The 23,513-nt window shown below is 40.9% G+C and overlaps 1 protein-coding gene across 6 annotated transcripts in view; it reads right to left on the bottom strand.

Annotated features, from left to right (window-relative positions):
- The window catches only part of LOC126950475 (cytochrome P450 3A8), a 156,738-nt gene that overhangs the window by 53,242 nt on the left and 79,983 nt on the right, over positions 1–23,513 (bottom strand). Inside the window, exons 11-13 of one of the 6 annotated variants that reach the window (XM_050784026.1) lie at positions 19,006–19,232; positions 17,786–17,948; positions 15,024–15,548 (exon numbers count right to left, since the gene is read on the bottom strand). The exons of 3 other annotated variants lie outside the window; for them this stretch is intronic. In XM_050784026.1, the coding sequence (XP_050639983.1) occupies positions 15,453–15,548; positions 17,786–17,948; positions 19,006–19,232 (486 nt within the window). In that variant the 3' untranslated portion in view covers positions 15,024–15,452. Of the gene's footprint in view, positions 1–15,023; positions 15,549–17,785; positions 17,949–19,005; positions 19,233–23,513 lie in introns of those variants that run through there. 2 more of the 6 variants (XR_007724179.1, XM_050784025.1) reach the window with 2 other exon arrangements.

The following is a 23,513-nucleotide window of genomic DNA, read 5'->3' as shown; positions in this document are numbered from 1 at the left end:
GGGGATCTGGAAATACCTGGGGTGAAAGCTGCCTAAAGGAGTGACTATTTGCATTATCATGGACAGAGAAGTGTTTGGACAGAAGAAGGGAAGGTGAGAAGCATTTCAGGCCATGAGAATGGTGCAGATTTTTTTAGTAATAAAAAAATAGAAAAGTAGAAATTGCTTTTAACTTTGTGTATTGAATAAGCAAGAAATGGCATCCCAACCCTTTTCATTATTATTATTATTATTATCACCATCATCATCATTATTATTGTTTAGAAAGAGTCTTGCTGCATTGCCAGGCTGGTATGCAATGGCAAAATCATGGCTCACTGCCACCTCAACCTCCCAGGCTCAAACAATCCTCCTGCCTCAGCCTCTTGAGGAGCTGGGACTACAGGCATGCACCACCTTGCATGGCTAATTTTTTGATGTTTGGTTGAGATGAAGCCTGGTCTCAAACTGACTTGCCTAGGATGGTCTTGAACTTGTGGCCTCAAGTGATCCTCTTGTCTCACCCTTGCAAATGACTGGGATTACAGGAATGAACCATTGAGGCCGGCCACTTTATTATTAACAAGGTTGAATATTTCTGTATTTTTGATAGCCGTGTTTCTTTTTTGATAAATTGTTCATGTCCACTCAGCTCTGCACCCAGTGCACCGAACAGACATCTGCAGAACTCTACACCCCAAGTCAACAGAATATACATTCTTCTCAGCATCACATCGCACTTATTCTAAAATTGACCAGGTAATGGGAAGTAAAGCACTGCTCAGCAAATGTAAAAGAACAGAAATCACAAAAAACTGTCTCTCAGACAAGAGTGCAGTCAAGTTAGAACTCAGGATTAAGAAACTCACTCAAAACCACACAACTACATGCAAACCGAACAACGTGCTCCTGAATGACTACTGGGTACATAATGAAATGAAGGCAGAAATAAAGATATTCTTGAAACCAATGAGAACAAAGACACAAAGTACCAGAGTATCAGGGACACATTTAAAGCAGTGTGTAAAGGGAAATTTATAGCACTAAATGTCCACAAGAAAAAGCAAGAAAGATCTAAAATGGACACCGTAGCATCACAATTAAAAGAAGTAGGGAATCAAGAACAATCACATTCAAAAGCTAGCAGAAGGCAAGAAATAACTGTCCGAGCAGTACTGAAGGAGGTAGAGACACAAAAACCCCTTTAAAAAAATCAGTGAATCCAGGAGCTGGTTTTTTGAAAAGATCAACAAAATTGATAGACCTGTAGCAAGACTAATAAAGAAGGAAGGAGAGAAGAATTAAATAGACGCAATAAAAAATGATAAAGAGGATATCACCACCACTCTCACAGAAATACAAACTACCATCAGAGCATGCTATAAACACCTCTATGCAAATAAACCAGGAAATCTAGAAGAAATGGATAAATTCCTGGATACACAAACCCTCCCAAGACTAAACCAGGAGGAAGTTGAATCTCTGAATAGACCAATAACAGGATCTGAGGCAATAATTAATAGCCTACCAACCAAAAAATGTCCAGGACCAGATGGATTCACAGCCGAATTCTACCAGAGGTACAAGGAGGAGCTGGTACCATTCCTTCTGAAACTATTCCAATGAATAGAAAAAGAGGGATTCTCCCTAACTAATCTTATGAGGCCTTCATCATCCTAATACCAAAGCCTGGTGGACACACAACAAAAAAAGAGAATTTTAGACCAATATCCCTGATGAATATCGATGCGAAAATCCTCAATAAAATACTGGCAAACCGAATCCAGCAGCACATCAAAAAGCTTAGCAACCACGATCAAGTGGGCTTCATCCCTGGGATGCAAGGCTGGTTCAACATAGCAAATTAATAAACATAATCCATCACCAAAGAAACCAACGACAAAGAAATCACATGATTGTCTTAATAGATGCAGAAAAGGCCGTTGACAAAATTCAACAGCGCTTCCTGCTAAAAACTCTCAACAAACTAGGTATTTATGGAACGTATCTCAAAATAATAAGAGCTATTTATGACAAACCCACAGCCAAAATCATACTGAATGGGCAAAAACTGCAAGCATTCCCTTTGAAAAACCAGCACAAGACAAGGATGCCCTCTCTCCCAACTCTTATTCAACATAGTATTGGAAGTTCTGGCCGGGGCAATCAGGCAAGAAAAAGAAATAAAGGGTATTCAATTAGGAAAAGAGGAAGTCAAATTATCTCTGTTTGCAGATGACATGATTGTATATTTAGAAAACCCCATCATCTCAGCTCCAAATCCTTTCAAGCTGATAAGCAACTTCAGCAAAGTCTCAGGATACAAAATTAATGCGCAAAAATCACAAGCATTCCTATACACCAATAACAGAAAGAGAGATAATTCATGAGTGAACTCCCATTCACAATTGCTACTAAGAGAATAAAATACCTAGGAATCCAACTTACAAGGGATGTGAACGACCTCTTCAAGGAGAACTACAAACCACTGCTCAACGAAATAAAAGAGGACACAAACAAATGGAAGAACATTCCATGTTCATGGATAGGAAGAATCAATATCGTGAAAATGGCTATCCTGCCCAAGGTAATTTATAAATTCAGTGCCATCCCCATCAAGCTACCATTGACTTTCTTCACAGAATTGAAAACTACTTTAAACTTCATATGGAACCAAAAAAGAGCCCACATTCCCAAGACAATCCTAAGCAAAAAGAATAAAGCTGGAGGTATCACGCTACCTGACTTCAAACTATACTACAAGGCTACAGTAACCAAAACAGCATGGTACTGGTACCAAAACAGAGATATAGACCAATGGAACAGAAAAGAGGCCTCAGAAAGAACACCACACATCTACAACCATCTGATCTTTGACAAACCTGACATAAACAAGAAATGGGGAAAGAATTCTCTGTTTAATAAATGGTGCTGGGAAAACTGGCTAGCGACATGTAGAAAGCTGAAACTGTATCCCTTCCTTACACTTTATACAAAAATTAACTCAAGATGGATTAAAGGCTTAAACATAAGACCTAAAACCATAAAAACCCTAGAAGAAAACCTAGGCAATACCAGTCAGGACATAGGCATGGGCAAGGACATCATGACTAAAACACCAAAAGAAATGGCGACAAAAGCCAAAATAGACCAATGAGATCTAATTAAACTAAAGAGCTTCTGCACAGCAAAAGAAACTACCTTCAGAGTGAACAGGCAACCTAACAGAATGGGAGAAAATTTTTGCAATCCACCCCTCTGACAAAGGGCTAATATCCAGAATCTAGAGAGAACTCAAACAAATTTACAAGAAAAAACCAAACAACCCCATCAAAAAGTGGGCAAAGGATATGAACAGAACTTTCTCAAACGAAGACATTTATGCAGCCAACAGACACAGGAAAAAATGCTCATCATCACTGGTCATCAGAGAAATGCAAACCAAAACCACAATGAGATACCATCTCACACCAGTTAGAATGGCGATCATTAAAAAGTCAGGAAACAACAGATGCTGGAGAGGATGCGGAGAAATAGGAAAGCTTTTACACTGTTGGTAGGAGTGTAAATTAGTTCAACTGTTGTGGAAGACAGTGTGGCGATTCCTCAAGGAGCTAGAACTAGAAATACCATTTGACTCAGCCATCCCATTACTGGGTATATACCCACTGGATCACAAATCATGCTACTATAAGGACACATGCACACGTATGTATATTGTGGCAATATTCACTATAGCAAAGACTTGGAACCAACCCAAATGTCCATCAATGATAGACTGGATTAAGAAAATGTGGCACATATACACCTTGAAATACTATGCAGCCATTAAAAAGGATGAGTTCATGTCCTTTGCAGGCACATGGATGAAGCTGGAATCCTTCATTTTCAGCAAGCTCTCACAGAAAACCAAACACCACATGTTCTCACTGATAGGTGGGAATTGACCAAAGAACAGTTGGACACAGGGCGGGGAGCATTGCACACCAGGGCTTATCAGGGGGTGGGGGACTATGGGAGGGATAGCATTAGGAAAAACGCCTAATGTGAATGATGAGTTGGTGGGTGCAGGAAACCTACATGGCCCAGCTTAACCCTTATTATCATTGTTGAGTCATTTCTTGGTTGCAAGGTACAGTGTCTGTACTGACACAGTTTTAATTACTGCTAATAAAGAAGCCATCTGGCCAGGAATCATTCCAGCATGTGGATCTTATACTTTTAGGGCAAATGTTTTACCCTTCACCAGTCAACAAGAGGCTTTAGGTTGGGTGGGGGCGCCAGATAACATCACTGGGTTTGGCAGGCACCATAGTGACATGTCTCATGTCTGTTAGTGTATATTTCTGAGATTTAAAATATGTATAGAGGTGGAATTCACAAAACATAAAATTAACCATTTTTTAATGATTATCCAATCTGAGGACTGAAAATTAACCATTTTAAGGTGAACAAATCAGTGGAATTCAGTACATTCTGTGTTCTGCAATCACTACCTCTATCTAGTTGCAAAACGTTCCCATCATTCCAAAATAAAGCCTGTACCAGTTGAGCAGTTTCTCCCCACTCTCCCCTCCCCGCAGACCCTGGCATGCACTGTTGCACGTTCTGTCTCTGTAGGTTTCTCTCTTCTGGATATTTTATATGATGCAATATATGGACTTTTGTTTCCGGCCTTCACTTCATATAGTATTTTTGAGGTTCATCCATTCTGTAGCATGTGTCAGTACTTCATTCGTTTATGGCCAAATAATATTCTATTGTATGGATAGACCACAATTTATTTATCCATCCATCGATGGACATGTGGGCTATTTGCACCTTTTGGCTATTGTGAATTGGAATGTTAGGAATATGTGAGTCCATGTATTTAAGTAACTGTTTTTAATCCTCTTAGATATATAACTTGGAGGAGAATTGCTGGGTCACATAGAAATTCTGTTTAACTTTTTGAGGAACCTCCAAGATGTTTTCCATAGCGGCAGCACCGTATTATGTTCTCAACCACAATGGGTGACAATTCCAATTTCTCCACGTACTTGTCAACACTTCTTATCTTCCTTTTTAAAAAAATAGCCATCTGAGTGGGTGTGAAGTCGTAACTTTTCTGTGATTTTGACTTTGTGCAACCACAAAGAATTAAGAACCTGTGAGAAGATGCCAGAGACAGAGGAGGACAAGAAAATGTGTGGCTGGGAACCTGACAAAGGTGGCCCCCAGGCTTTCTACTTTTGTTTGTTTCTTTGTGTTTGTGTTTGTTTTTGTTTTTGAGATGGAGTCTTGCTCTGCTGCCCAGGCTGGAGTGCGCCAGCACAATCTCAGCTCACTGCAACCGCTGCCTCCTGGGCTCAAGTGGTTCTTGTGCCTCAGCCTCCCAAGTAGCTGAGATTAGAGGCATGCAACACGATGCCCAGCTAAATTTTTTTTTGTATTTTTAGAAGTGATGGGGTTTTGCCATGTTGTCGAGACTGGTCTTGAACTCCTGAGCTCAGGTGATCTCCCTGCCTCGGCCTCCCAAAGCGCTGGGATTACAGGCATGGGCCACCACACCCAGCCAGGCCCCTGGGCTTTCTATGGACTCCAGAGACATCTATTCTCATTCTGCAGAGAGAAGAGAGCAAGAAGGGATCCTCAGAATATGACTGATGTGTAGGCTGTGTATGAGTTATTTAAACCCCCTCAGCCTCAGTTGCCCCATTTATAAAATGGGTGTTAATCATTCTGTCTTTCCCTCCTAAAGGAGCCCAGAGGAGATCAGACCCTGGCCTGTGATCTGCAGTGGGCTTGGGACCTAGATCTGCAAGTCTGGCTGGTGCTGGCTTTGACTAGAGAGAACGGGGGATATTACCAAGCCTGGTACCTGAGTCTTGGCAGTCCTTCCATAAACGTTTGCTCAATACGAAAACAGTTTAGTAGTTGCCAAGAGAGAGGACAAGAGTTATAGAGTAGGCCTGTATTATATAACGTATTTTCTTTTTATCAAGAAGGGGGGACATGAGTTCAAATTTCACTGAACAAATAATTAAAAGGTTGGGCATTTGTTAAGCAGGGTCTCTGAGCCACAGAGTGACCTATGGAAAGAAGCATTGGAGAAGGCAGGAATTGGAAGGTGGGTAACAGCCAGATCAGACCGGACATGGGACTTGGAGAAAACAAAGGGACAACTGGAACAGTATTGTCAGAATGAAGTCATCACAGGAGTTCAGACACCCCTCCAAATCTGCCGTTTACTCACTTGACCATGGGCAAGATCCTTTTACTCTCATTCCCTGTCTAGCCATTAGAACCACATGTTTTTGATGCCCAGGATTCTATGAGCTAAGTTCAAAGCTTCCAAGGTTGAAGACCATGAGACAGAGAAAAAATGCAGGCATGGTGGGTGAGATCAGCAGCCAGTTAAAATATGTTGCAACTTAGATAATACCACCAGTGAGGACACATATCTAATATTTTCATACCATCTTACTGCAATAATCCTTGTTGAATATTAAACAATGAACTCAACTTTGCACATGAACTTTAGGAAGTTCAGATTATAATGACTACTGCAGACACGTTGAGAACATGAAGTAGGCTTACCCCAAAACACATTATTAGGGTCAATTCCAGTGCCTGCCATTGAAAGTCAAGGTTTCTTTGACAGGTTTAATTCTCTCAGAATATGTACATCAAAGTAGAATCTGAAAGACAGCTACTTGCATACCCCCAAATTATTATTATTTAATTATACTTTAAGTTCTGGGATAAATGTGCAGAACGTGCAGTTTTGTCATATAGGTATACACATGCCAAGCTAATTTGCTGCACCCATCAACCTGTCATCTACATTAGGTATTTCTCCTAATGCTGTACCTCCACTAGCCCCCCAACCCCCGCAACCCCTAACAGGCCTCAGTGTGTGATGTTCCCCTCCTTGTGTCCATGTGTTCTCATTGTTCAACTCCCACTTTTGAGTGAGAACATGCAGTGTTTGGTTTTCTGTTCCTGTGTTAACTTGCTAAGAATGATGGTTTCCAGCTTCATCCATGTCCCTTCAAAGGAAAGGAACTCATCATTTTTAGGGCTGAAGAGTATTCCATGGTATATATGTGCCACATTTTCTTTATCCAGTCTATCACTGATGGACATTTGGGTTGGTTCCAAGTCTTTATAGTAGAATAATTTATAATCCTTTGGGTATATACCCAGAAATAGGATTGCTGGGTCAAATGGAATTTCTAGTTCTAGATCCTTGAGGAATCGTCACACTGTCTTCCACAATGGTTGAACTAATTGACACTCCCACTAACAGTGTAAAAGTATTTCTATTTCTCCATATCCTCTCCAGCAGCTGCTGTTTCCTGACTTTTTAATGAGCGCCATTCTAACTGGAGTGAGATGGTATCTCATTGTGCCTTTGATTTGGATTTCTCTGATGACCAGTGATGATGAGCTTTTTATCATATGTTTGTTGGCTGAATAAATGTCTTCTTTTGAGAAGTGTCTGTCCATATCCTTTGCTGACTTTTTGATGAGCTTGTTTGTTTTTTTCTTGTAAGTTTGTTTAAGTTCCTTGTGGCTTCTGGATATTAGCCCTTTATCAGATAAATAGATTGCAAAGATTTTCTCCCATTCTGTAGGTTGCCTGTTCACTCTGATGATAGTTTCTTTCACTGTGCAGAAGCTCTTTAGTTTAATTAGATACCATTTGTCAATTTTGGCTTTCATTGCAATTGCTTTTAGTGTTTGAGTGATGAAGTCCTTGCCCATGCCTATGTCCTGAATAGAATTGCCTAGGTTTTCTTCTAGGGATTTTATGGTTTTAGGTCTTATGTTTAAGCCTTTAATCCATCTCGAGTTAATTTTTGTATAAGGTGTAAGAAAGGGGTCCAGCTTCAGCTTTCTGCATATGGCTATCCAGTTTTACCTGTACCATTTGTTAAATAGGGAATTCTTTACCCATTCTTTGTTTTTGTCAGATTTGTCAAAGATCAGATGGTGGTAGATGTGTGGTGTTCTTTCTGAGGTCTCTGTCCTGTTCCATTGGTCTATGTCTCTATTTTGGTACCAGTACCATGCTGTTTTGGTTACTGTAGCCCTTTAGTATAGTTTGAAGTCAGGTAGTATGATGCCTCCAGCTTTGTTGTTTTTATCTAGAATTGTCTTGGCTATGCGGGCTCTTTTTAGGTTCCATATGAAGATTAAAGTGGTTTTTTCCAATTGTGTGAAGAAAGTCAATGGTAGCTTGATGGGGATAGCATTGAATCTATAAATTACCTTGGGCAATATGGCCATTTTCACGATATTGATTCTTCCTATCGATGAGCATGGATTATTCTTTCATTTGTTAGTGTTCTCTCTTATTTCCTTGAGAAGTGGTTTGTAGTTCTCCTTGAAGAGGTCCTTTACATCCCTTGTAAGTTGGATTCCTATGTATTTTGTTCTTTTAGTAGCAATTGTGAATGGGATTTCACTCATGATTTGGCTCTCTCTGTCTGTTATTGGTGTATAGGAATTCTTGTGATTTTTGCACATTGATTTTGTATCCTGAGACTTCGCTGAAGTTGCTTATCAGCTTAAGAAGATTTTGGTTTGAGACCATGGGGTTTTCTAAATATACAATCATGTCATCTGCAAACAGGGATAATTTGACTTCCTCTTTTCCTATTTGAATACTCTTTATTTCTGTCTCTTTCCTGATTTACCTGGCCAGAACTCCAATACTATGTTGAATAAGAGTCATGAGAGAGTGCATCTTTGTCTTGTGCCGGTTTTCAAAGGGAATGCTTCCTGTTTTTGCCAATTCAGTAGGATATTGGCTGTGGGTTTGTCATAAGTAGCTCTTATTAGTTTGAGATACGTTTCATCAATACCTAGTTAATTGAGAGTTTTTATCAGGAAGGGCTATTGAATTTTGTCAAAGGCCTTTTCTGCATCTATTGAGATAATCATGTGGTGTTTCTTGGTGGTTCTGCTTATGTGATGGATTACGTTTGTTGATTTGCATATGTTGAACCAGACTTGCTTCCCAGGGATGAAGCCCACTTGATCATGGTGGATAACCTTTTTGATGTGTTGCTGGATTCAGTTTGACAGTATTTTATTGAGAATTTTCACATCGATGTCAGGGATATTGGTCTAAAATTCTCTTTTTTTTGTTGTATCTCTGCCAGGTTTTGGTATCAGGATGATTTTGGCCTCATAAAATGAGTTAGGGATGATTCCCTGTTTTCTATTCATTGGAATAGTTTCAGAAGGAATGGTACCAGCTCCTTCTTGTACCTCTGGTAGAATTCAGCTGTGAATCTGTCTGGTCCTGGGCTTTTTCTGGTTGGTAGGCTATTAATTATTGCCTCAATTTCAGAGCCTGTTATTGGTCTATTCAGGGATTCAACTTCTTCCTGGTTTAGTCTTGGGAGAGTGTATGTGTTCAGGAATTTATCCATTTCTTCTAGGTTTTCTAGTTTATTTCCGTAGAGGTGTTTACAGTATTCTCTGAGTTCAATTCCTGGATATCCTTGTTAACTTTCTGTCTTGTTGATCTCTCTAATGTTGACAGTGGGGTGTTAAAATCTCCCATTATTATTGTGTGGGAGTCTAAGTCTCTTTGTAAGTCTCTAAGGACTTGCTTTATGAATCTGGGTGCTCCTGTATTGGGTGCATATATATTTAGGATAGTTAGCTCTTCTTGTTGAATTGATCCCTTTACCATAATGTAATGGCCTTCTTTGTCTCTTTTGAACTTTGTTGGTTTAAAGTCTGTTTTATCAGAGACTAGGATTGGAACCCCTGCCTCTTTTTGCTTTCCATTCGCTTGGTAGATCTTCCTCCATCCCTTTATTTTGAGCCTATGTGTGTCTCTGCACATGAGATGGGTCTCCTGAATACAGCACACTGATGGGTCTTGATTCTTTATCCAATTTGCCAGTGTGTGTCTTTTAATTGGAGCATTTTACCCATTTACATTTCAGGTTAATATTCTTATGTGTGAATTTGATCCTGTCATCATGATGTTTGCTGGTTATTTTGCTCATTAGTTGATGCAGTTTCTTCCTAGCATCGATGGTCTTTACATTTTGGCATGTTTTTGCAGTGACTAGTACCGGTTGTTCCTTTCCACGTTTTGTACTTCCTCCAGGAGCTCTTGTAGGGCAGGCCTGGTGGTGACAAAGTCTCTCAGCATTTGCTTATCTGTAAAGCATTTTATTTCTCCTTCACTTATGAAGCTTAATTTGACTGAATATGAAATTCTAGGTTGAAAATTCTTTTCTTTAAGGATGTTGAATATTGGCCCCCACTCTCTTCTGGCTTGCAGAGTTTCTGCCAAGAGATCCACTGTTAGTCTGATGTGCTTCCCTTTGTGGGTAACCCGACCTTTCTCTCTGGCTGCCCTTAACACTTTTTCCTTCATTTCAACTTTGATGAATCTGACAATTATGTGTCTTGGAGTCACTCTTCTCGAGGAGCATCTTGTGACATTCTCTGTGTTTCCTGAATTTGAACATTGGCCTGCCTTTCTAGGTTGGGGAAGTTCTCCTGGATAATGTCCTGCAGAGTGTCTTCCAACTTGGTTCCATTCTCCCTGTCACTTTCAGGTACACCAATCAGACATAGATTTGGTCTTTTCACATAGTCCCATATTTCTTGGAGGGTTTGTTCATTTCTTTTTACTCTTTTTTCTCTAAACTTCTCTTCACACTTTGTTTCATTCATTTGATCTTCAGTCACTGATACCCTTTCTTCCAGTTGATCAAATCAGTTACTGAAGCTTGTGCATTCACCACACAGTTCTCGCGCCATGGTTTTCACCTCTATGAGTCATTTCAGGACTTCTCTACATAAGTTATTCTAGTTAGCCATTTGTCTAATCTTTTTTCAATGTTTTTAGCTTCTTTGTGATGGGTTTGAACTTCCTCCTTTAGCTCGGAGAAGTCTGATTATCTGAAGCCTTCTTCTCTCAACTTGTCAAAGTCATTCTCCATCCAGCTTTGTTATGTTGCTGGTGACGAGATGCATTCCTTTGGAGGGGGAGAGACGCTCTGATTTTTAGAATTTTCAGCTTTTCTGCTCTGTTTTTTCTACATCTTTGTGGTTTTATCTACCTTTGGTCTTTGATTATGGTGACGTACAGATGGGATTTTGGTGTGGAGGAACTTTTTGTTTGTTAGTTTTCCTTCTAACAGTCAGGACACTCAGCTGCAGGTCTGTTGGAGTTTGCTGGAGATCCACTCCAGACCCTGTTTGCCTGGGTATCAGCTGTGGAGGCTGTAGAAGAGTGAATATTGCTGAACAGCAAATGTTGCTGTCTGATCGTTCTCTGGAAGCTTTGTCTCAGAGGGGTAACCCACCGTGTGAGGTGTCAGTCTGCCCCTACTGAGGGATGCCTCCCAGTTAGGCTACTTGGGGTCAGGGACCCACTTGAGGAGACAGTCTGTCCGTTCTCAGATCTCAAACTCCATGCTGGGAGAACCACTACTCTCTTCAAAGCTGTCAGACAGGGACATTTAAATCTGCAGAGGTTTCTGCTGCCTTTTCTTTGGCTATGCCCTGTCTCCAGAGGTGGAGTCTATAGAGGCAGGCAGGCCTCCTTGATCTGCGGTGGGTTCCACCCAGTTCGAGCTTCCTGGAGGCTTTGTTTACCTACTCAAGCCTCAGCAATGGCAGACGCCCCTCCCCCAGCCTTGCTGCCACCTTGCAGGTAGATCTCAGACTGCTGTGCTAGTGAGAGGTGACAATATGCTAGCAGCCCTCACTCTCAGCGTCTCCGGCCTCGGCTTGCACTCTGGTCACACTTGAGGAGCCCTTCAGCCCATCACGGCACCATGGGAGCCCCTCTCTGAGCTGGCTGAGGCCGGAGCCTCCTCCCGCTACTTGTGTGGAGGTGTGGAGGGAGAGGCACCAGTGGGAACCAAGGCTGCGCTGGCAGGCCGGTGTGAGTTTCGGGAGGTTGGCATGGGCGCGGCTGGCCCCGCGGGTGCAGCTGGCCTGATGCACGGAGAGGCCAGCTGGCACCGCAGGCCCAGGGCAGTGAGGGGCTTAGCACCCGGGCCAGCAGCTCTGGGGGTTGTGCTGGGTCCCCCAGCAGTGCCGGCCGGCTGGCCCCGCACTCAAATTCTCGCCGGGCCTTAGTTGCTTCCCTGGGGGCAGGGCTGAGGACCTAAAGCCCGCCATGTCTGAGCTCCCCCCTCTGCGGTGGGCTCCCGGACAGCCTGAGCCTCCTCCAGGGGCGCCACCCCTTGCTCCGTGGCGCCCGGTCCCATGGACAGCCCAAAGGCTGAGGAGTGCAGGTTCTCTAGGGACTGGTGGGCAGCTCCGCCTGCAGGCCTGGTGCAGGATCCACTGTGTGAAGCCAGTTGGGCTCCTGAACTGGATGAGGACTTGGAGAACTTTTGTATCTAGCTGGAGGATCTGTATGTGCACCAATCAGCACTCTGTGTCCAGCTCAGGGTTTGTAAATACACCAATCAGTATTCTGTGTCTAGCTCAAGGTTTGTGAATATGTATCTAACTAACCTAGTGGGGACTTGGAGGACTAGCACTCTGTGACTCTGTGTCTAGCTCAAGGATTGTAAAGGCACCAATCAACACTCTGTGTCTAGCTCAGGGTTTGTAAATATACCAATCAGTACTCTGTGTCTAGCCCAAGGTTTGTAAATACACCAATTGGTACTTTGTATCTAACTAACTCTGTATCTAGCTAACTAGCACTCTGTGACTCTGTGTCTAGCTCAAGGATTGTAAGCGCACCAACAGCACTCTGTCAAAATGGACCAATCAACTCTCTGTAAAACAGACCAATCAGCAGGATGCGGGTGGGACCAGATAAGGGAAGAAAAGCAGGCTGCCCCAGCCAGCCAACGAGGCAACCCGCTAGGGTCCCCTTCCACACCGTGGGAATTTTATTCTTTCGCTCTTTGCAATAAATCTTGCTGATGCTCACTCTTTGGGGCCACGCTGCCTTTATGAGCTGTAACACTCACCACAAAGGTCTGCAGCTTCACTCCTGACAGCAAGACTATGAACCTACCAGAAGGAAGAAGCTCCAGAAGCATCTGAATGTCTGAAGGAACGAACTCCGGACACACCATCTTTAAGAACTGTAACATTCACCCTGAGGGTCCGCAGCTTCATTCTTGAAGTCCGTAAGACAAAGAACCCACCAATTCCGGACACACTAGCAATGAGGGAGGCTCCGTGGGTGTAGAGCCCTCTGAGTCAGGCACAGGATATAATCTCCTGGTGTGCTGTTTGCTAAGACCCCTGGAAAAGCACAGTATTAGGGTGGGAGTGACCCGATTTTCCAGGTGCTGTGTGTCACGGTTTCCCTTGGCTATGAAAGGGAATTCCCTTACCCCTTGCACTTCCTGGCTGAGGCGATGCCCTGCCCTGCTTTGGCTCTGGCTCGGTGGGCTGCACCCACTGTCCTGCACCCACTGTCTGACATGCCCCAATGGATGAACCCGGTACCTCAGTTGGAAATGCAGAAATCACCCATCTTCTGTGTCACTCACTCTGGGAGCTGTAGCCTGGAGCTGTTCCTATTCAGCCATCTTGGAACTGATCCCCCACCTTTTTATTTTTTTGTGACAGAGTCTCACTCTCTTGCCCAGGCTGGGGTGCATTGGCATGACCTTGGCTCACTGCAACCTCTGCCTCCTGGGTCCAAGTGATTCTCCCACCTCAGCCTCCTGAGTAACTGGAACTAGAGGCATGCCCCACTATGCCCAGCTAACTTTTGTGTTTTTTGGTAGAGATGGGGTTTCACCTTTTTGGTCAGGCTGGTCTTGAACTCCTGACCTCAAGTGATCTGCCCGCCTCTGCCACTCAAAGTGCTGGGATTACAGGCATGAGCCACTGCGCTCAGCCAGATTTCAGTCTTTAATCCACCTTGATTTGATTTTTGTGTCTGGTGAGATATAGGGGTCTCACCTATATCTATATATCTATATATATATAAATAATGAGATATAGTTTCATTCTTCTGCATATTGATATCCAGCTTTCCCAGCTCCAAAAGGGACTATCTTTTCCCCAGTGTATGTTCTTGACGATAATATTGAAAATGAGTTCACTATTGGTGTGTGGATTTGTTTCTGGGTGGTCTATTCTATTTCATTGGTCAATGTGTCTGTTTTTATACAAGGTCCATGCTGTGTTGGTTACTATACCTCTGTAGTATAATTTGAAGTCAGGTAATATGATTTCTCCAGTTTTGTTCTTTTTGCTGAAGACAGTTTTAGCTGTTCTGGGTCTTTATGGTTCTATAGAAATTTTAGGATTTTTTTCTTCTATGTCTTTGAAGAAAGTCATTGGTATTTTGAGAGATTGCATTGAATGTGTACATTGCTTTGAGTAGTGTGGACAGTTTTAACTATATCGATTCTTACAATATGTAGACATGGAATGTCCTTCTGTTTTTGTGTCTTCTTCATTTTCCTTCATCAGTGTTTTACAGTATTCATTGTAGACATCACCCTCTTCTTTGATTAAGCTAATTCCTAGATATTTAGTTCATTTAAATATATGTGCTACAAAAAGACATATTTTTTTTTTTTTGAGATGCAGTCTCATTCTGTTGCCTTGGCTGGAGTGCGGTGCTGTGATCTCGGCTCACTGCAGGTTCAAGCAATTCCCCTGCCTCAGCTTCCTAGGTAGCTGAGATTACAGGCGCATGCCACCACACCTAGCTAATTTTTGTATTTTTAGTAAAAATGGGGCTTCACCATGTTGGTCAGGCTGGTGTTGAACTCCTGGCCTCAGGTGATCTACCCACCTTGACCTCCCAAAGTGCAGGGATTACAGGTATTAGCCACTGTGCTTGGTCAAAAATGTCATAATTAAACTATGAATATTCTTTCTAAACAATGGGTAAAGTCATAGTGGATTAACTCTCACCTATGTTAATAATCAAATTGGAGTTCTGACAAAGGCCCCACATCAACAGTGATTACAATGATCAAAATATTTACTTGTTGGTTCTCAGTCATTCAGTTCTATAGATTTCTCATTAATGTGTGGGAGATTATCTGATAATACTTTTGTAAAGAGGTTTTTATCGATTTGCTTAATATAAAACTTGGTATAGAATACTCCAGATATAACATGTGATACAAATGTCACTGTTAGAGTCATCAAAATAATTCTTATTTTCATTAATGATTGTGGATGTAGTTTTTAAGAAATGTTTTCTGTTATCAGAGCTCAGGAGGAGTTAATGGTGCTAACTGGGGGGTGTGGAGATAGTCCTATGAGAAGCAGAGAAGCCAAATCTACTTCCCCAGCACTGATTTAGTCATTTCCTTTATATTACCGAGTTTAACACTCTGTATAGAGCGTGAGAGAGCGCAATACATGTAAAGAATCCCCGGTTATTTATGCAGTACATTGGATGAAGCCCGTCTTCATTTCAGGGTTCTATTCACAAAGTAATTTGAGGTCTCTGGGGTTCTGGGGCACAGCTTTCTTGAAGAGCAAAGCAAAAGTCCTTAGGGAAATCAGGCTCCACTTACAGTCCCATTCCTTGACTCAGCCATTAGAACAATGGGTTTTTCTGGTTGAAGAATTCCTCCAAAGCGTAATTTCAGGGGGATCTGAAACAGTTAAATAAGCATATTGAGTAGCATTAAATAAAGCAAAAGTAGAAAGTATAGCATCAAAGTAAAAAAAAAAATGCATTAATGACAATAATGCTTTGTAAACATATAAAAACTACTTTCAGTATTATAAATCTTGGATTCTTTATACTTACTCAATAAGATGTGTGAAGATTGTATAGTGAGAGCATTCATCATCTATCATTTAACAAAATATTTATGGAGCACCTATTCTGTGCAATGCCTGACCTCAGACAAATTCATGGGAATCCATGTTCGTTTTGATTTAAATGTTAAGTAAAATCGATGAGTTTTAAAAATTTAAACCAGATTATTAGGCATGATGGCAAACTATTTTTGAAGAGTCATATAAAGTTAATTTTGTGTATGTTGAAACTTGCAAGATAATCCTGAGTAGTTGTTGTACATTTTAACTATATGGGCAGTCTTCAACTTCCAGAGTCCAGTAATTCCTCCCAGTTGAACCCATCTAGTGTAAAGATGGGAAGACGCCTTCAGGAAGCATCATCGTTTTATTTTTTAACATTTTCTCTTGGTTTCCAAGGGTAGTGCAAGTGGGGAACTTCTCAATTCCTACAGTGTTTTGACTAAACTTTTAACCCCATTCTTATGGAGACAGACACTGCTTCAGTGTTGAGGGAACACAGCAGAGTGATATTCTGATCTCCATGGAGTGATGGGCAAGAAAATTGCCATGGAGATCAAGAAGTGCCAGCTTGGAACTTACAAGTGAGTACCTTTCCCATCCCAGGTGTGCCAGAGGACTACTTTCTCTCAGGGCTGCGTCCCCTGTCTGAGCACACATGCAGGATAGCTACATAGCTGGCCTAAAGCCACAAATAATGTGGAATATGGAAGTAATATGGAAATCATCTCTATCTTTTTCCTCTCCTATGTAGAAAGCCTGCTTAAGGGGTGGAATTGCTTAATAAATACATGAGACCTAGAAATAGGATTTATAGGGTCTTGCTTAATATGAATAAATGACGTCTGTTCTTTAATTTCTTCAGAGAAAAGATTCCAAATCTTTTAATAAATATAATATCTTATTATTTAAAAATTTTCAAAAGGCATGAATATATTTTCCCTGCAGACAGACAGGCACATGCACATGTGCAAGCACAAACACACATGTAAATACATGAATGTCATTTGTTAAATGTTCACATTAAAAAACTTAATATTTGTATGCAAGCCAATCAACTGCACATCACTCCTTAAACATTCACCAAATGACCAAATGCTTGAATTAGATTACGCCGCTTGCAAGACACCACTGGGATATTTTAAAAGGAACAAAATGACAGGATATTGTTAATGGATAAGGGGAAGACATTCTTAGACACAGAGAAAATACAGAGAACAAAACTCAATGATTTAATGGCAAATTATGAAATTATATAATAATAGTCTCCAGTAACCAATAACAGAGCAGAGGAGTAAATCAGCCCTGGACTAGGTCGAGAAGACACCTTGGAGAGCTTGAGAATTGAACTAGATCTTGAAAGATAAGAACAGAATGAGGAGAAGAAAGGGAAGAAGACTAATAGAGTTATAATTGGGTTGAAAAGGAGCCCAGTTAGATAGAGCTAGGCAACTGGAAGGTAAGGTCAGTAAGGATGGCCTTGGACCATGGTAGTCCTTCATATCCAGTAGAAATACCTTAGTCATTTTCCACCTTGGCTTCACATGAGAAGCAATTGGGGAGCTTTTAAAGCCACATTCTGGGCAAATTAGTTTAGAATTTCTGAGATGTCCCAGGCATCGTGAATTTTTAAAGCTCACTGGTGATTCCAATGTACAGCTAGTGGTTGGGAGCCACTGTCATGAGAAAGCTTCTACAAGTTCTGGGAAGGAATAGCACCATTCAAAAGTCAAAACGAGATAGTAATTGCACTTCATGATTGTGCAAAATACTTCCCCATCTTTCCAATAGACTTGAAACTGAATTTAAACTTTGCTCAAATTCAAGGAGACTGCAGATAGTCATGCCATGCTAATCTACATTGATGTTACATGATGTTTTTAATGCTAAAGCTTTTTAACGCCAGAACTGAAGCACCCTTAAAGATCACAGATGGGCCCAAATAGATTCCTTGGCCTGCAGAACAAATTAGTAGAAGATTAAATGACTGTGTTCTTTTTTAAATATATAGACCCTTCAGTTAAAATAATTCTTAATAAAACATTATTTATGCAGAAAATTGACTGACCTGTGTTTCTTTACAAGGTTTGAAGGAGAAGTTCTGAAGGACCCTGGTTAGAGCAAGTTTCATGTTCAGGAGAGCAAACCTCATGCCAATGCAGTTCCTGGGTCCACCTCCAAAGGGTGTATATATGTAAGGATCTATATTGTCCTTGTTCTTCTTACTGAACCTGGTTCCATATTGGTAGATATTTTAAAAAAGTTAATGACATAATACCCTAAGAGTTACATGTTAGGGTTTCTTACTTAGGGCCCACTCCTCTACTAGCAGTACGCAGGATACTTTTGTGAACTGGTCATTGAAATCCTGCTATGCTTATTTTACTATGAGAATTGTAAGCTACAGATCCTTTCTCCTCTCGTTACACTATAGGAGGTTTCAGTCTTGTTGAGAGGAGATAAATAATGTTGTAAAGAATATGTATTTCTAAACACTCAGATTATATTCAAGGTGGTTATGTGTTCACACTATAAAGGCACATAAGTGATGAGACTGATGGAAAGTAGATCCCTGCCTCAAGTCACACTTATGTTGGTCATGAGGAAGGAGAAGAAGAAATTGCCTTGCACTATTTCAAAATTGTTATTTCGCACTTTCCTTCTCATCTCCTCTCTTGTTTTTGTAATTCTCCTCCTTCTCCTCCCTACCTTGTCTTATCCCTCCTTCTCTCCTCCTTCTGCTCCTTCTTCTTCTCTCCATCTCTCCCTCTTTCTCCCCCACACCTCCATAGAATAGTTAAAGTCAGATAATTTTCAAGGGTGTATGATGCTACTGTACCAGTGCAAAGCAGTATCATCACTGCTTTGTCTATCTGTTCCACTAAGCTATAAATTCTTTGAAGATTAGACCAATGTTTTTTATTCAAACTTGACTCCTAAATATTTGATTATATTAAGAAAAAAATATTCATTTCTGGTACATAATAATAGCATTGTGATCATGTGTTTTTAAAAGAGTCCTTATATTTTGAACAGTTGTGACCCATAAGGACATAACTGATGACCTTCATTTTAAGTTTTTGGGACTGTGGGTGGCTGTAGTTTTCTTTTATCTAGTCTATGGTTTGTAAAGTGTGACAATGATCAATTTCATGAAAAAAAACTTTTAAAAATAAAAAGACAAGCAAATGATTGTACAAGACCACGACTGTCCTGTAGATTAAGAGAGGCAGAATATACTTGAACCAGGCTGGTTCAGGGAGGACTGCTTTCCCAGTGGCCTTGTACCTTTCAGGGAGGAACTTCTCAGGCTCTGTCCAGTGCTTTGGGTCATGATGAAGAACATAGGTTGGAATCATCACCACCACCCCTTTGGGAATGAACATCCCATTGATTTCAACATCTTTTTTGCAGACCCTCTCAAGTCTCATAGCAACTGGGAATAATCTGAGCGTTTCATTCACCACCATGTCGAGATACTCCATCTGTAGCACAGTATCATAGGTGGGTGGTGCCTGGTAAGAAAGAAACAGATTTGGATAAACTGAGATTTTGAATTAACTTTTAACTCAGTCCACGCAGTACTATTGACATGTTAGAAGCTCCAGAGAATAACTCATACTGGTAAAGGATCATAACATTCATAAAGTGTTTTAATAACTGTCATGCCCATTGATGTGCTCAATGGCCCACTGAGATGTGTGGAGGAGTTATGAAAGTGGGAGACATTTGGGACGGTTCTTACTCCAGGGACAGAAATCCTTAGCATAACCGTCTAGTGGTTTTTCTTTCTCATGGAAACAAACGTGACTAATAGGCTATGAGCATTAGCATCAGATAAAATATGACAAAGTGATTGTCACCTTTCAAAAAAGAGATCACACGTCTGTAACCAAGAAAGTGAAAAGAGATATTAAAAGCAAATTCTCTGTGCCACACAAGGACTATTGGTCAAAGTCCTGCTTCGTAATTCTTTCTGTTATATATACAAACAAAAACAGCTACTAAGCAGGATTTGTATTGTATATATGTGTGTGTATATATGTACACATGGATATATACACATATATACACACACATATATATATACACACACATATATATACACACATATATACAATACAAATGTATATGTACACATATACACACACAAGACTTTTGTTATATTCATAAAATATGGAAAGAAACACTATATTATATAAAATCTCTATCAATAATTTGAAGACAACTAGTCCTTCTATCCCAAATACGACAAAAGAAGGTTCTGGTTGGATGCTACCATGATTTCAGTGCTAGTGGAAATTATAAAGAGGATAGAACCCCACACAGTCCTATCCTCACTAGCTGAAACAGTCTCCTAGTTGTTGCTCCAGGGCTGAACTGTAATCTCTGAAGAACATCCCTTTGTGTTCACCTCACTGCCACACCCAGGCGGAGATCAGGCCTTTGCACCCCAACTCCAGCCTGGGTGACAGAGCAAGACTCCAACTCAAAAACAAACAAACAAACAAACAAACAAACAAACAAACAAACATAAAACTCACAGGTTCCTGGGCCTACCAGAAATGAGAAGGGGCTGCCCAGGGGCCTAACAATGAGGAGGCAGGGACCATTGAGGGCCATCTGGAGAGACTCCAAAGTGTCCCATCTATCCAGAGACATGAAAAAGAAGGCATCATGCCCAACTCATTCCATGAGGGCCACATGATCCAAATCAGAAAAAAATCAGGACCACAAAGGAAGATGGCATGCCAGTCTCATTCATGAGCATCAGCGCAAAAATCCTGAACAAAATAGTACCAAGTCAGAGACAGCAGTGTTCAAAGATGATACACCATGACCAAGTTGAATTTAAACCTGAGGCTGAAGAATAGTTAACAAAGTATAAATACCAATGATTTCATCAACAGATTAAAGGAGAACAATTATAAGATCATCTCAATTGTTTTAGGAAGAGCCTTTGATAGTTCAGTAATAATATATTAATAACATGATTATATTCAACTCCCATTTATGATATAAAAAGCCTTCAACAACTAATAGCAGGGAATTTTCTTCATCTGATGAAAGCATCTACCAAGAAAAGTTAGATAAAACATTATTCTTAGTAGTATAAAAGCATTATCCTGGTATAACTTCTTAATGTTTACCATGTGCACAAATTACCTTTAAAACTAGTGACTTTTTTTAAACAAAAAAATCCTATCAATTAACTTACTTTTTCTGTAATTGAAAAGAATATCATAACTTGTCCTTGTCAGAAGTTCAGCTTGTGATTCACCTGGGGTCAACACAGGGCAAGGTTTAATAATCACTGAAGTAATTAAACATTGTAATGCCTCATGGGGCTGCTTGAACTGACATGACTTCAAGGGCACCGAGAGGCTGCGGGAAAGCAGAGGGTCAGAAAGTTCATTCAGCTGAGATTATCTCAGTTTACAAACTGGAGTTTATGACCTTTAGTTGTGATATGAGTTTCTCTGACTATCAAATGAGAGGAATGAACCAACTCTCGAGAATAAACTAGCATCCAGCATTTTTGCATGAAGTTCCAAGAGGACCCCAGGGAGACATGTTACTAGGAAGCTTGCCAAACCCAGTGACTTTCCAGGGGGCCTGCCCACCCAAGTGCAGCCCATGCCTGACACCCAGCCCTCAATGCCCTATTCTGATTGGTTACATGGTTATCTCCAGAACCATGGGCCCTCTCTATCAGTGTGAATGGGTCTCCACTCTGCCCAGTGCTATGACACAACACAGGGGAACAGAACCATAAGGGAAAATGAAACAAGACCTTCACAGAGGCAGTCATGCCAAGACCCAGGATGGGGGTACTTCACCACCCGGAGGAAACTGGGGAGACACCAGGAGTTCTGGGAAGGCAGAGATAAGGGGATCTGGAACTACCTGGGGTGAAGTCTTCCTAAAGGAATGACGGTTTGCATTATCATCGACAGAGAAGTGTTTGGACAGAAGAAGGGAGGGTAAGAAACATTTCAGGCTATGAGAATGGTCCAGCTTTTTTTAGTAATAAAAAGTAGAAAAAGTAGAAATTGCTTTTAACATTATGTATTGAATAAGCAAGAAATGGCTTCCCAATCCTTTTCTTTATCATTATTTTTATTGTTTAGACAGAGTCCTGCTGCATTGCCCAGGCTGGAGTGCAATGGCACAATCATGGCTCATTGCCACCTCAACCTCCCGGGCTCAAGGAATCCTCCTGCCTCAGCCTCCTGAGGAGCTGGGACTACAGGCATGCACCACCGTGAGTGGTTCATTTTTTGATGTGTGCTAGAGATGAAGTCTGGTCTCAAACTGACTTGCCTAGGATGGTCTTGAACTTGTGGCCTCAATGATCCTCTTGTCTCACCCTTGCAAATGACTGGGATTATAGGAATGAAACACCGAGGCTGGCCACTTTATTATTAACAAGGTTAAATATTTCTGTATTTTTGATAGCTGTGTTTCTTTTTTGATAAATTGCTCATGTCCACTCAGCTCTGCACCCGGTGCACCGAACAGACATCTGCAGAACTCTACACCCCAAGTCAACAGAATATACATTCTTCTCAGCATCACATCACACTTATTCTAAAATTGACCACATAATGGGAAGTAAAGCACTGCTCAGCAAATGTAAAAGAACAGAAATCACAAAAAACTGTCTCTCAGACAACAGTACAGTCAAGTTAGAACTCAGGATTAAGAAACTCACTCAAAACCACACAATTATATGTAAACTGAACAACCTGCTCCTGAATGACTACTGAGTAAATAACGAAACGAAGGCAGAAATAAAGATGTTCTTGAAAACAATGAGAACAAAGACACAATGTACCAGAATCTCTGGGACACATTTAAAGCAGTGTGTAGAGGGAAATTTAAAGCACTAAATGACCACAAGGGAAAGCAGGAAAGATCTAAAATCGACACCCTAACATCATAGTTCAAAGAACTAGAGAAGCAAAAGCAAACATATTCAAAAGTTAGCAGAAGGCAAGAAATAACTAAGATCAGAGGAGAACTGAAGGAGATAGAGACACAAAAAACCCTTCAAAAAATCAGTGAATCCAGGAGCTGGTTTTTTGAAAAGATCAACAAAATTGATAGATTGCTAGCCAGACTAATAAAGAAGAAAAGAGGGAAGAATCAAATAGAGGCAATAAAAAATGATAAGGGGGATATCACCACCACTCTCACAGAAATACAAGCTACCATCAGCGAATACTATAAACACCTCTATACAAATAAACTAGAAAATCTAGAATAAATAGATAAATTCCTGGACACATACACCCTCCCAAGACTAAACCAGGAACAAGTTGGATCTCTGAATAGACCAATAACAGGCTCTGAAATTGAGGCAATAATTAATAGCCTACTAACCAAAAAAGGCCCAGGACCAGATGGATTCACAGCTGAATTTTACCAGAGGTAAAAAGAGTAGCTGGTACTATTCTTTCTGAAACTATTCCAATCAATAGAAAAAGAGGGAATCCTCCCTAACTGATTTTATGAGGCCTGCATCATCCTAATACCAAAGCCTGGTGGACACACAAGAAAAAAGGAGAATTTTCGACCAATACTCCTGATGAACATTGATGCAAAAATCCTCAATAAAATACTGGCAAACTGAACCCAGCAGCACTTCAAAAAGCTTATCCACCACGATCAAGTTGGCCTCATCCCAGTAATGCAAGGCTGGCTCAACATACACAAATTAATGAACATAATCAATCACATAAACAGAACCAGTGACCAAAAAAACCATGATTATCTCAATAGATGCAGAAAAG

This window comes from Macaca thibetana, chromosome 3 (assembly GCF_024542745.1).
Source record: "Macaca thibetana thibetana isolate TM-01 chromosome 3, ASM2454274v1, whole genome shotgun sequence".
In the NCBI taxonomy this organism is placed as follows: Eukaryota; Metazoa; Chordata; class Mammalia; order Primates; family Cercopithecidae; genus Macaca; species Macaca thibetana.
The sequence above is the reverse complement of the archived record's forward strand: the minus strand, read 5'-3'. Positions and strand labels throughout refer to the sequence as shown.